The following is a 12,622-nucleotide window of genomic DNA, read 5'->3' on the forward strand; positions in this document are numbered from 1 at the left end:
CCACTCAATAAGGTTATATTGGTTTCTCCTCTGACTTTTTTTTTAACACTGATAGTTTTTTTTCACTGAGACAAGGGGAGAAGGGCGAGTGTTGGCTGGGGGGAGCACTTTCACAGTCTTATCCAATGATCTTTCTTAAATTAGCCATGGGGGCAGGACGCTCCCTCCCTGTGCTGACAGAGGGAGGAGTCTGTGCCTGTCACTGTCTACTGTTTCATTATTACCTGCACAGCCCTGCAGCCTTCACCACACTTGTGTCTCTGTGTGGCCACACACACAGGACCAGAGAGAGAGAGAGAGAGACAGAGGGGACAAACTCCAAGGCCAAAATTATTAGACAGAAGCTGCTGACTTGTGGAAAAGTTGCAAGGCAACTAGCAGTGGACATGGCTGGTTGTCTGCAAAGTTCCCAACTTTGTAAAAAGTGGGCATTTTTTAGATGCCTGCTTGTGATATTTTCTTTTGGCTTCTGTTTTGCCGCAGCAAAGGCTGAACCTTTTGACCATGCTCACCTCTATCGCCAGAGATCAGGACTTAATGAAGACAACATCATCATCGCTAACAACGGGATCAGGGTGCCTTTTGGAAGGTCTGTATATCTAGACCCTGTGAGCGACCTGGTAACAGTAGTGCAGCCCGGCGACCGCTGCCACATCACAGTTTTGGACAATGACCCACTGGCCCAGCAACCTGGGATGCTGACCCCCAAGAAGTTCCCCTGCTCATTTGGACCAGATGAGGTGAAGTACACACATTTTGGATCTCGGAGCCCCAGCAAGGACCGTGTGAAGCTGCAGCTGCGTTATGACTCTCAGACGGACACAGTGATCATCCCCTTCATGCTGGAAGTGGAGGTGGTTTTCCAGCAGCTTGAGATCCTCACCAGGAATATGCCTATCAATGTCGAAAAGTTCAACGGTGACAGCAACCCCATTGACAAAAAGGGTCTGGAGTTTTCCTTTGAGGACGGTGTCACGCAGTGTAAGATCACCGCTCTGGTCGGCGCTGGAGGTCTCCCCAGGTATGGCACTCTTTTGAATAACCCCAACAACGGCCAATTGATTGACTGTGATGAGTTTGTGAAACAAGGCCTTCGCTACAAGCACACAGCTAAAACAAAGTCACCAAACAGAGACTATATTCCAATGATGGTGGAGCTGCAAGATAATGACGGCAACACTATAATGCAAGAACATTTCCAAATGATGGTTAGAATCAGAGAGGGTGCAGAGAACAGCGCTCCTAAACCCAGCTTTGTAGCCATGATGATGATGGAGGTTGATCAGTTTGTGATGACAGCTATTACAAGTGACATGCTGGCTGCTGAAGATGTCGAATCTGACCCTGATGATTTAATCTTCAATATTACTTCATATCTGAGCCCTGAGCAGGGTTACATCATCAGCACAGATGACCAGAACCTGCCTATAACCTCCTTCTATCAGAGAGACATCAAAGATCTTAAAATAGCCTACAAGCCCCCCTCGGAGGACTCGGAGGTGGAAAGGATTTTCCAGCTTGAGTTTGAAATTGTTGACACTGATGGTACCGTGTCTGATACATTTGCTTTTATGATTGTGGTGAAGCCTATGAATACACTGGCTCCTGTAGCAACCAAAAATACAGGGCAGCTATTGTTTGAAGGGCAGTCCCGGGCGCTCTCCAGCTCCCAGAATTTAGAGATCAGTGATGAGGACAACCTAGAAGACGTGACAATTACTGTTGTTGATGGCTTAAAGCACGGAGAGCTGACCATGCTTGGTAGTCGCAGGAAATTCTTCACACCCGCCGACCTAGACGCCGGCATCGTGGTGTACCAACACGACGGGAGCGACACCTACAGCGACAACATTATTTTTAGAATGACTGATGGCACTAATGAAGTTGAGTTTTTGTTCCCTATCACTATTGCTCCCACTGATGATGAGCCCCCGATTATCAACGCTAACACCGGTGTGGTGCTTTTCAAGAACGAAGTCATGCAGATCTCTCCGTTCATTCTGAGCGCATCAGATATCGATTCAGAAGACTCCACCATTAAGTTTGTCATGGAGGCTCCTTACTCCACTGTCGGGGAGCTGCTGCTGAGACAAGTCGAGCCTCCATCCGATCCGTCTACCTGGAAGTTCAGTGAAACAGATGAGATGTTTGAGCAGGTGGTAACTGAGTGGTTTCAGCAGGATATTCTTGACGGAAAGCTGTTCTATCGTCACATCGGACCCCACAGCACCACCACTGTGATCGATCAGTTTGTGTTCAGGGTCCAAGATGATAATGACCCTCCTAATCAGTCAGGCGAGCACATGTTCACCATCAAAATCCACCCTGTTGATGACCTCCCCCCAGAGCTTTTCCCAGGCACCACCCTTCACATTACAGTTCAGGAGTATGAGTTGACACACTTCAACAAGAAATTCTTGTGCTACACTGATTTGGATTCAGATGACAGGGACCTCAAGTATACTATCATCAAGCCCCCAACCGACACAGATGAGAACAATCCGGCCCCCTTGGGCGAGATCGTACTGACTGATAGTCCTGACACTTTAATTACAGAGTTCACACAGGCCCAGGTTAATCACCATAAAGTAGCTTACAGGCCTCCAGACCAGGAGCTGGGCATCACTCCAAAAGTGGCTCAGTTCACATTCATTGTGGAAGACACAGCAGGTAACACAGTAGATGGACTATTCACCATTTTCTTGCAGCCTGTAGACAACAAACCACCAGTTATCACCAACACAGGGTTTACTGTTATGGAAAGAAGTACATATATGATCACTAGGAAGGAGCTGCATGCCACCGACACAGATACAGATGATGAAAATATCGTCTTTACTGTGACCCAGATTCCTCGGTACGGGCAGCTGCAGTATTTTGGGATCGACATGTCAAACGGTGAAACATTTGTTCTTGAAGATATTGCAAATAGCCGTCTAGCTTATATCCATGGGGGAGAAGAGTCTGTGAGTGATCTTATCAAGCTTGATGTAAGTGATGGTTTCCATGAGGTACCAATCATCATTAAGATCACCATCGAGCCCGTCGATGACGAGACCCCCACGATTATGCTCCCAGCCGGCCTGCTCGGTGCCGCCATCGATGTCCTGGAGAATGGAGCAACAGAAATTACAAGCAACGTGATTCAGGGCCGTGACGAAGACACAGATGACTTCATGCTTACTTTTATTGTTGAGGAACCTCCCAGGCTGGGTGAAATCCTGGTCAACGGTGCACCAGCTGAGAGATTCACCCAGGAGGACATCATTAATGGTGTGGTGGTGTATGCTCACACATCCGGTGAAATCGGTCCGGTCAGAGAGTACGACTCCTTCAACCTCACTCTGTCTGATATGTCCGATCAGTGGGTCGTTGGAGGCAACAACGTCCAAGGTGTGACAGTATACGTCACCATCCTTCCTGTTGACAGCATTCCACCTATTGTTAGTGTCATAGAGCAGTTTGTTGTTGCTGAGGGAGAGAAAAATGTCATCACCCTGGACCACATCCAAGCTGAAGATATTGACACAGAAAACGACGATATCCTGTGCACCATCATCGTCCAACCGACATCTGGTTACGTGGAAAACATCGCCCCAGCCGCGGGCTCAGAGAAAACCAGAGCAGGGACAGCTATCACAGCATTCAGCATTAAAGATGTCGCCCAAGGTCATATTCACTATGTCCAAAGCATCCACAAAGGTGTTGAACCGGTCGAAGATCGTTTCACCTTTCGTTGTTCAGATGGTATTAATTTCTCCGAACGCCATTTCTTCCCCATTGTCATCATGCCAGCCAATGACGAGAAGCCGGAAATTTTCATTCGGGAGTTTGTGGTAATGGAGGGCATGAGCCTCGTAATTGATACACCAATTCTGAATGCAGCTGATGCTGACATCCCTGGGGATGAACTGTACTTTGAGATCATCAAAAACCCCCAACATGGTACAATAGTTCAGCAGCTCAGCACTGGCACCATCCCTGTGGAAACATTCAACTTGGAACAAATCAAAGAGGCATCCAACATTGTCTACGAACATGATGACTCTGAGACCAAAGAGGACAGCTTTGAAATCAGACTCTCAGATGGGACACACACAGTGGAAAAAACAGTTCTTATCATGGTTATTCCTGTTGACGATGAGACGCCCAGGATGGCTATAAACGACGGCCTTGAAGTGGAGATCGGAGAGACAAAAGTCATCAGCAACAGGGTTTTAAAGGCCACAGATCTCGACTCTGAGGACAAAGACCTCATGTATATTGTGCGGTACGGCCCTGGACAAGGCTACCTCCAACGGATCAGCAAGTTTGGTGATGTTTTAGGTAACATCACGCTGGGGATGAATTTCACACAGAATGAAATCGACAAGCAGCTCATTCAATATGTACACACCGGCCAGGAGGGAATCCGAGACCTGTTGAAATTTGACGTCACAGATGGAATCAATCCCCTCATCGATCGTTACTTTTACATCAACATCGGAAGCATTGACATGGTCTTCCCAGATGTAATCAACAAAGGCGTGACTCTCAAGGAAGGGGGGAGAGTCACACTCACCACTGACCTCCTCAGCACCACTGACATCAACAGTCCTGATGAATATCTCAGCTTTAGCATCACAAGAGCGCCAAGCAGAGGCCACTTAGAGTGCACCGACCTACCGGGTGTTCCCATCTCCACCTTCACCCAACTGCAGCTTGCGGGCAACAAGATCTACTACATCCACACCTCTGATGATGAGATGAAAATGGACAGCTTTGAGTTCGAGGTAACAGACGGTTACAATCCTGTGTTCCGAACCTTCAGAGTGTCCATCACTGATGTAGATAACAAGAAACCTGTCCTGACTATAAACAGGCTGGTTGTGGAGGAGGGAGAAACCAAACTCGTCACGCCATTTGAGTTGACAGCCGAGGATCGGGACACACCTGATAACCAGTTACGCTTCATAGTCACCCAGTTGCCAGTGCACGGGCAGCTGCTTTTCAACAAAACGCAACCAATCACAGCCTTTACCAAGCAGGACCTAAATGAGAACCTGATCAGCTACAAGCACGACGGCACTGAGACCAACGAGGACAGCTTCTCCTTCACGGTCACCGACGGAACACACACAGATTTCTACGTCTTTCCTGACACCGTGTACGAAACACGCAAACCCCAGACGATGACCATTTACATCAACACAGTGGACAATGGTGTGCCCCAGATTGTGGTCAATAAGGCTGCGGCCTCACTGAAGGTCATGCAAACTGGCCATGTGGGCTTTGTGATAACCAGCAAGGCCCTTCGATCAGAGGACCGCGACAGCGCCAACAGGGTCCTGAAATACAGTGTGTCTGAGGCTCCTCTACACGGCTTCATCATGAACACTGCCCAGGGCAATGACAGCATCAAGACCTTCACACAAGGTAAGACAATAGAACACATTTTAATCTTTCAACAGAGTTTTGAACATCGATCGATATTTTGATATTAACCCTAGATAACCCTAGATTGAATATACGGTTTTCTCATTTATTAGCTCATTAGTGCAGTTCCCCCTCACATCTACAGAGCATCTTACAATTTTAGTATATATACATATGTGTGTTTGCAATAATAATTCAATATAATACTGATGTATGGATATATAGGATCAATTTCTCATTATCGGTGCATAATTGTTAATAATAATCATAATATTAACTATAGATAATAATGCTGTAATATATGTTTTTGACTTTCCACTTTCCCTTACCCAATTCTGAATGTTTTGTATCACACGTCCTCTGTGACCTATATTTCTTTGCAGCCTGCGGGTTGTAACTAAAACCTTGTTAAAGTGTCTTAGTCGTCACAGTTATCTCACCATACTGTTTCCAGCTGCCACTCCATATTTTCTCCTTCTGTCATGCCAACAGCTGATATCAATGACATGAAGATCTGTTACGTGCTGCTGGATAAGAGCAACGCTACAAGTGATATCTTCTACTTCACGGTTGAGGACAACGGTAGGAACCCTTTAAAAATGTCATACTAGTGAACACTGACACCAAACCGGGGCCCATTACAGAGGATCCATTTGCCTCAAGGCTGTCCCCGGACTTTGTCCGTCTATTTTAATGGCTTCTTAAAATTGAAACTTCCTGCTCTCTGTCAACCTCCCAAGTGTTTGCATCACAAAGACTTAAGGCAGTTGGCCATGACTGACACCCAGTACAGAGCCGCCATCTCTTTTCGCCTCATTGGAAAGGCTAGCAGGTTTAAAGGACAGGGGTCAACGGAGACTTAAGCCAAACCCTGAGTGTTGGTAGGTAAAAGTGACAGAGGTGGGACTATACCTCATTCTCCAAACTTTATTGTCAATGAACAATAGGGGCCATTCCCTCAGGGTGCTTCACAGAGCTTTCAAATGAGCTCTTTCATCATCTGTTTGAAGTGACACTGTGAAATGGGTAGAGGAATGCATGATCAGATATTTAGTTTAAAATGTCTTCTTGGAATAAGTCTCTGAAAACAAAAACACATCTTTTGGTTTGGCTGCATAAATATCAGTACATGTGCAAAAGGTGAAAATGAACAATATTTTGTGAATCATACTTTATCCTTAAAAGATCAAAGGTATTTTAAGGAAGAGATTCAGATTTTCAGTCTGTTTTAAAACGTTTAACATGGTCATCCACATTTTGAATTAGATCCGTCCATCTTTCTCAGCTTACTTGAACGGTCCATTGATACTCTCGGGTTTTCAGTTACTCTTGAGATTTTACAGAAGATAGTGTTTCTTTATGGCCATATGTCATTTGAGCATCACTTATAAAATTGTATCCACAGGTATTACATGGGAATCTGGTGGCTGTAAAAATATTAGCTGTTACATTTATCTTTAGAATTCTCTTAAATAAAGCAGACGTGCGTGGATCAGACACGCTGATGGGTTACAGTACAATGTATGAGCTCTTCAGACTGTTTACAACCTATTACATAGATTCATTAAAGCAGTATTACAAATAAAGCAAATGCAAAGCAAGAAAAGGTAGAAGTAGCCTTTTGCTACGTCAGCGTCAGTTCCAAAATGCAAAATGTGTAACTGCAGTCGGTGGAGGAGGGAAAGTTTAGTCTGTAATTATGCTGCATTGAGGGTCGTGTTCAGTCCCATTGAGAAGGCTGGACAACGATTACGTGAGCTTTTGCCAAATTACCGTCTTTTTGTCGGCAAAGTGAAGCCTCATATTAGCCTCGAGTGAACACCTACTAATTATCTGTTTCCCCAGACTGTTAGTGAGGGAGGTGATAATTCTAATAGGCGTCAGCAGCTCTAACATTGCATGAAATAGACATCATGGCATTATTAGCATCTATACTCTTCACCAATGTTGTTAATGATATTTCTTTTCAGCTTATCCTTATTAAGAAACGTTTCCTATAAATCTGCCTGAAGCGAATGTGGTTGGCACGTCTGTCTCTAAGTGGAGGTTTAACCACAGGAAGGGAACAAGGGCTTCAATTAGCTCAGCGCTGTTTTTTTGTTTGCTTTCCCACTTTGTCTAAGCTTCCATCCAACTCAGCTGAACCAGGTGCAGTGGTGCAGGCCGGGACATGGAACAAAACCCATGTTTCTGCATGACCACAGTTCACATGTATAGGGCACAGACAGGGCCTCACACCACTGTATATTTATGTAATTAATAGCGTACACACATGTCATTGCACATAATGGTGGGGGTGAACCCTCAGCACACCACGTTTCCATCGGTATTCACACAAACATCTGGTAAAGAGATCAGATAAGAGATAAAGGAGGTGAGCCGACCGGTGAATCACTGATGTTGAAGAGGTGACTGCCGGAGGAGGGGTTGGTCTGGGGGGTGGTCTGGGGGGTGTTATCCAGGACGTGTAGGGGCATGTAGCTGGAGAGCATGTGGATGGTCAGCCTATCTGGTGATAAATCTAAGTAGGTGAGCTGTTTGTGACGGAAAGAAAACTCTGTGTCAGGAGAGATTTGCAGTGAAGACTTTCCCCTTAAACTGGCCTCTGTTAGCAAAGCTTTTCATGGGCTTATAATTTGACTCCACAGAATGAAAACACAATTCACAACTTTGAGGTTTGAAATGAAAATAGATAGAGGCTAAGTCTTCGGTCAGGTCTCTCTTAGGATTTTTTGTTCTATCTAACAATCTATATACCTTTCAGTGATAAATAAGGTGATCAAATAAAATCCTGGATCCACCCCTGATCCGTATCCACACCAAAATTTTAGTTTTAGTAATTTGAGTTCTTCTTTGAGCCATACTCCAACCTTCCAACTAGTTTTGCAGTATTCAATCCAGTAGTTTTTGCATAATCCAGCTAACTGACAGACAAACGCAGGTGAAAAGCTAACCTCATTGGCCGAGTAAATCATTCTGATAGAATGACAGAAACAGAAATTCAACTGCAAATATTCAAAACAGGGAGAATACTTCCTAAATGGGAACCGACCACAATGATGTAACGAGCTGTTAACCTCCGTTGTTAACATTTGTTTATTACCCAAAAATTAAGTTTAATCGCTGGGTTTCCAAGTCATAGTGTTGTAAAACAATTTAGCTAAATAAGTCGTAATGTCAAAGACTGCTTGAGTGTTACTTTGTGTGATGAAACCCTTACGGGCAGCTGCTTGAGGGTCTTTGAAAGGTACCTGCCGCTACTTGTATTGCACTGATGCTTCTTTAGTGGGTGAATAACACACACACACACACATACACACACACATACACACACAGTCATTAACATATCCTAATGGCGCATGTTGGCTTGGAGTCTTTCAGGCTCAAATGTTGGCAGCATGCATGTATGTAAAGGACATAAAGACCTTAATCAGAGACCTTGAGGAGCCATGTGTGAAGTAGGAACAGCGTGTGTGTGGCCAGGAACAGCTGAGGTGTGGAACTAGTGTGTGTCTCAGTAAAAAGGTCAGGAGTGGAAGTTCAGCTGTGGGACGTCTTGGCGTGGACGGAACCTGCTGGTCAGCGGTGGAATGCCAAACTCTTGAGGAGAAAGTCTGCTCTTATCGAGTCAGGACACATCAGCAGGTCGCTCAGCTTCTCACCTCTATGCACAAACGTGTCAGAGCCGCATAAATCCTCCACAGCTGAAATATGCAACAACTAACACATTTTTTATTGTAAGAATAACTAAATCAAACTACCTGGGTACTCAGTGTGCAATACATGAATCCATGTATACGGTGAGCGGCTAAAAGCTACAATTTACAGATTTAGATGTTATTAATTAACATCTGGAAAGTGGGAAAGCTGCAGAAGTAGGTGAAGGAGTTTGATGTCTCTATCCTGAATTGTTATTTTAATTATACTAATTGTTATTTTCTTTGTTTGATAACCATAATGAAAAAAGCCCAATAAAGTAGTGATTATATAGGTATTAATGTATCCAATAATATTTTAGTTTTGGCCTCTTCTTTGTGATTTACAGTACTTTACTTGTGAATTCTTGTAAAATACTTAGAATAACAAACTTTACCCTGCAGGAATGATGTGGCGGTGACCTCAAACACAAACTGTTGTTCCACTCGGGTCATTCTCGCTGTCTGCTGGGAATTTCTATGGCAAAAGCACTAATCTGTTTGCAAGTGAACAGGTCAGAAACCCCAAAGGGCCCTTCAAAGTATGGGATACTCAGGCAATATATTTTCTTTTACAAGAGGGTACAGAGGTTACATATATCCTCATTCATGTGACATGGGCCAGTGAGCCACAGGCTAAGAGAAGAAACCCAAATGTTCAGACGTGTCAGGACACCTGTAGGTTTCTAAGACTCAAAACCAGTGCACTACGTCAGATGTTTAGACTTTGTAGTATTTGTCTTCATAAATCCTGCCAATCTCAGGTGCAAGATAGTCTTAGATTTCATTGCAACACGAATCAAACTCCTCTGATCAAGAGATAAGGAATAAAACCGAGCGGAGCCTCTGCATTCGAATAGGTTGAATCAGCCTCTGTGCTTTCTTTCCCCCCAATCGCAACAATATAGTCTTCCAGCTCCGGAGAGGGATCATAGACCCCAGTGGGTTGAGTGTTATGTGATCGTACAGAGCCGGGAGAGGAATGCACTTCCTTGGAGACTCCAGACTCGGGGGCCACAGACAGAGCCGGGCGTGGAAGTGCAGCGGTATCCCGGGCAGACAGGTGTGTACGTGAGAGGGAAGGCTCCGGGGGGATCCCCTTTCAAAGTCTTCGGTCACCCCACTCCGAGCTCTGCAGAAACCCAAGCCACTCTCAGATAGCCCGATAGCCTGCAGACTTCCACCGCGGAGCTACCTGCTCTGGGAGAACAGGGTGCGATGATACCGATGATTTAAAAACAGCAAGAGAAACTGTGAATATGTTTTTCAGGACCGTGTGAGTCTCCTGCTGCACAGTACAAGTGTGTGTTGATCGACTGAGCCATGTTACACCCCCACTTCCTAACTGTGGGATCTTACATGTCACCCGTGTCAACAGTCACCAGGAGATTTACTGGCTCCTGGTGCCACACTCGGTGTGTCCCCTGTGACCTGGAGAAGCTGAGGCCTCTCAGTCGCCCTCCACCACACCACACGCTCTGTGCTCACTCCCCCTCCTGCCCCTGCTCTAAGACCCTTTTGGGTATCGCTAGTCTCTTCCTATGGCATCTTCATCTCTTTGACCTTGTCTCAATTTCATTCTCTTTTCCGTCCGCCCAGGTTTTTCTCCGATCCTTTTCAATGTACCATGTTTTTTCTCTCGTTCTCTGACTTATGTCCTCTTTCTCTATATTTATGTCGTTTTAAAGGCAGCTGGGGTTTGGAGTTACAATGTATGGTTACAGAGGTTATTCTTATCTGCTCTCATATGGCAAAGTTGTTGCCGCCTCTAGCCAGGCTCTCATTGAGTTACTCTTACTCTGGTCTTTGTCCTTTTCCTTTTAGCCACACGAGCAGTTTGCTCTAGACTGTTATATTTTGACATTTTTTGAATGGATTACCATTTGTGATGGTGAACCATGAGGTTATCATTTGAGGGTTTAACGGGGGAGTGAATCCAAAACTATAGCTGTAAATGGAAAATCATTGAAAAATACAAAAAAAAACTGCTCTCACAATCTTTCAGTGTTAAAGAAAGTGAAAAATAATCCTGGTTCCATAAAGTCCGCAACAAGGAAGGAAGGAAAGAAAATTATTCGGCTGTTAGGTGGATTTAGATTTTAATGGGGCATGGCAGACGGCAGACAGTTGGTGCATGAAGATAAATCTTGAGCAGGCTACATGACTTGACATGTTTTGGCTAGCAGGGCACATGAATGGACATTGTTGGTAGAAATCGCTTGCCTCTCTTCTGGTGTCTGCTTTCCTCTCTCCTTTATTCATGTTCATGTTATTAAGATGAAAGACAATCATTTACAGTCAGACACTTGCTCCATACTGTTGCAAATGTCTGTGGCACCATGAACCTAGTGTGGCAAGCAAAGGTCAAAGAGGATGTGCCCCTCGGGTCGTGTCAAATCCTGATTTGCAACATCCTCCTGAGATCTTTACTGTCCTGAAGCGAAGCAGCCGCTCTCCTCTGTAATGTGTCGATTGACAGCGTTGTCACTGTCCAGGAAGAAGGCTCACAGTTATTAATACATCCGATCGTCCAGAATTCATAACATGAATTGCTCCGAAGGAAGAGAGGAGGCTGCGCCAAGTTCCTACTATTTCTTTTTTTACTTTTTACAGGAATAAAAATAAACATCGACTTTTGACGTCTCCGCGATTTAAAAGAATATACTTTTAAATATTTAACATACTTGAAAATACTCTCATATTCAAATACCAAACATAGCTGCCTGGAAGCTCCCGTGTATTTATATCAACAGGATGATTAATGAGGAAATGCAATAATGGCAACGCTTGTCACTTGATGGAGGTATTCTTAGATGGTTGCTCCTCCTTGCATCATGTTGGTGGACGTCAAAGCCTCATGTTGACCTCCCTTTCCAGTGATATCCCCCCCCCCCCTGCATCTATGTATGGTGCAGGCCGCCCGGCTGTGTAAATATATGAGCTGATGAAGAATCTGCAGTCCGCTGACGCCGCTGCACAGAACCTGAGGCTGTAATGTCATGGACACTTGTGTTGATGTTTGGTTTGATGACGCAGGATGAAGGATACTTGAAATGATGTGAAGCCCAGCTGAGTCATTCCGAGCCGCGATGCACCTTCATCCAGGTTGTTTCACATTTTTAGAATGACGGATTTCAGTTTGGTTCCGAATCAAAAGAGCAAATATGAGCCACCTTGAGGGAAACCGCTTCGTGAGTAGGAGTTTGGACCAGTTGGTCTCACTAACGTTCCAAAACAGGATCAAATCATCTCACCGCCTTAATATTCCTTCCCCGCCCGCCTCATTTGTTACCATCAATCACAAGGGGGCTCATTGATGAAATAGCTGCTAACAGGGACATTCAGAAATACGTGCTGCCCATCAAACTTTTCATCCAAGCGGAAAATCACGATGATTGTCAGTTTGAAAAGCTACTGGAAATGTGAGCTGAGGCAGGCAGCGACAGTGTATTGGATTTAATGACCAGTCCAATATAGTATGCGTGTCATAAATATTGTAATAAATCAGACCA

The 12,622-nt window shown here is 44.8% G+C and overlaps 1 protein-coding gene across 1 annotated transcript in view; it reads left to right on the top strand.

Annotated features, from left to right (window-relative positions):
- The first annotated feature begins 245 nt into the window (after positions 1-245).
- Positions 246-12,622, top strand: part of frem3 (Fras1 related extracellular matrix 3) — a 30,548-nt gene continuing 18,171 nt past the window's right edge. The window contains exons 1-2 of the mRNA XM_053418783.1: positions 246-5,415; positions 5,908-5,997. Of these exons, the coding sequence (XP_053274758.1) occupies positions 387-5,415; positions 5,908-5,997 (5,119 nt within the window). The 5' untranslated portion in view covers positions 246-386. The remainder of the gene's footprint in view (positions 5,416-5,907; positions 5,998-12,622) is intronic.

The sequence above is a fragment of the Pleuronectes platessa genome, chromosome 3 (genome assembly GCF_947347685.1).
Source record: "Pleuronectes platessa chromosome 3, fPlePla1.1, whole genome shotgun sequence".
Taxonomy (NCBI): domain Eukaryota; kingdom Metazoa; phylum Chordata; class Actinopteri; order Pleuronectiformes; family Pleuronectidae; genus Pleuronectes; species Pleuronectes platessa.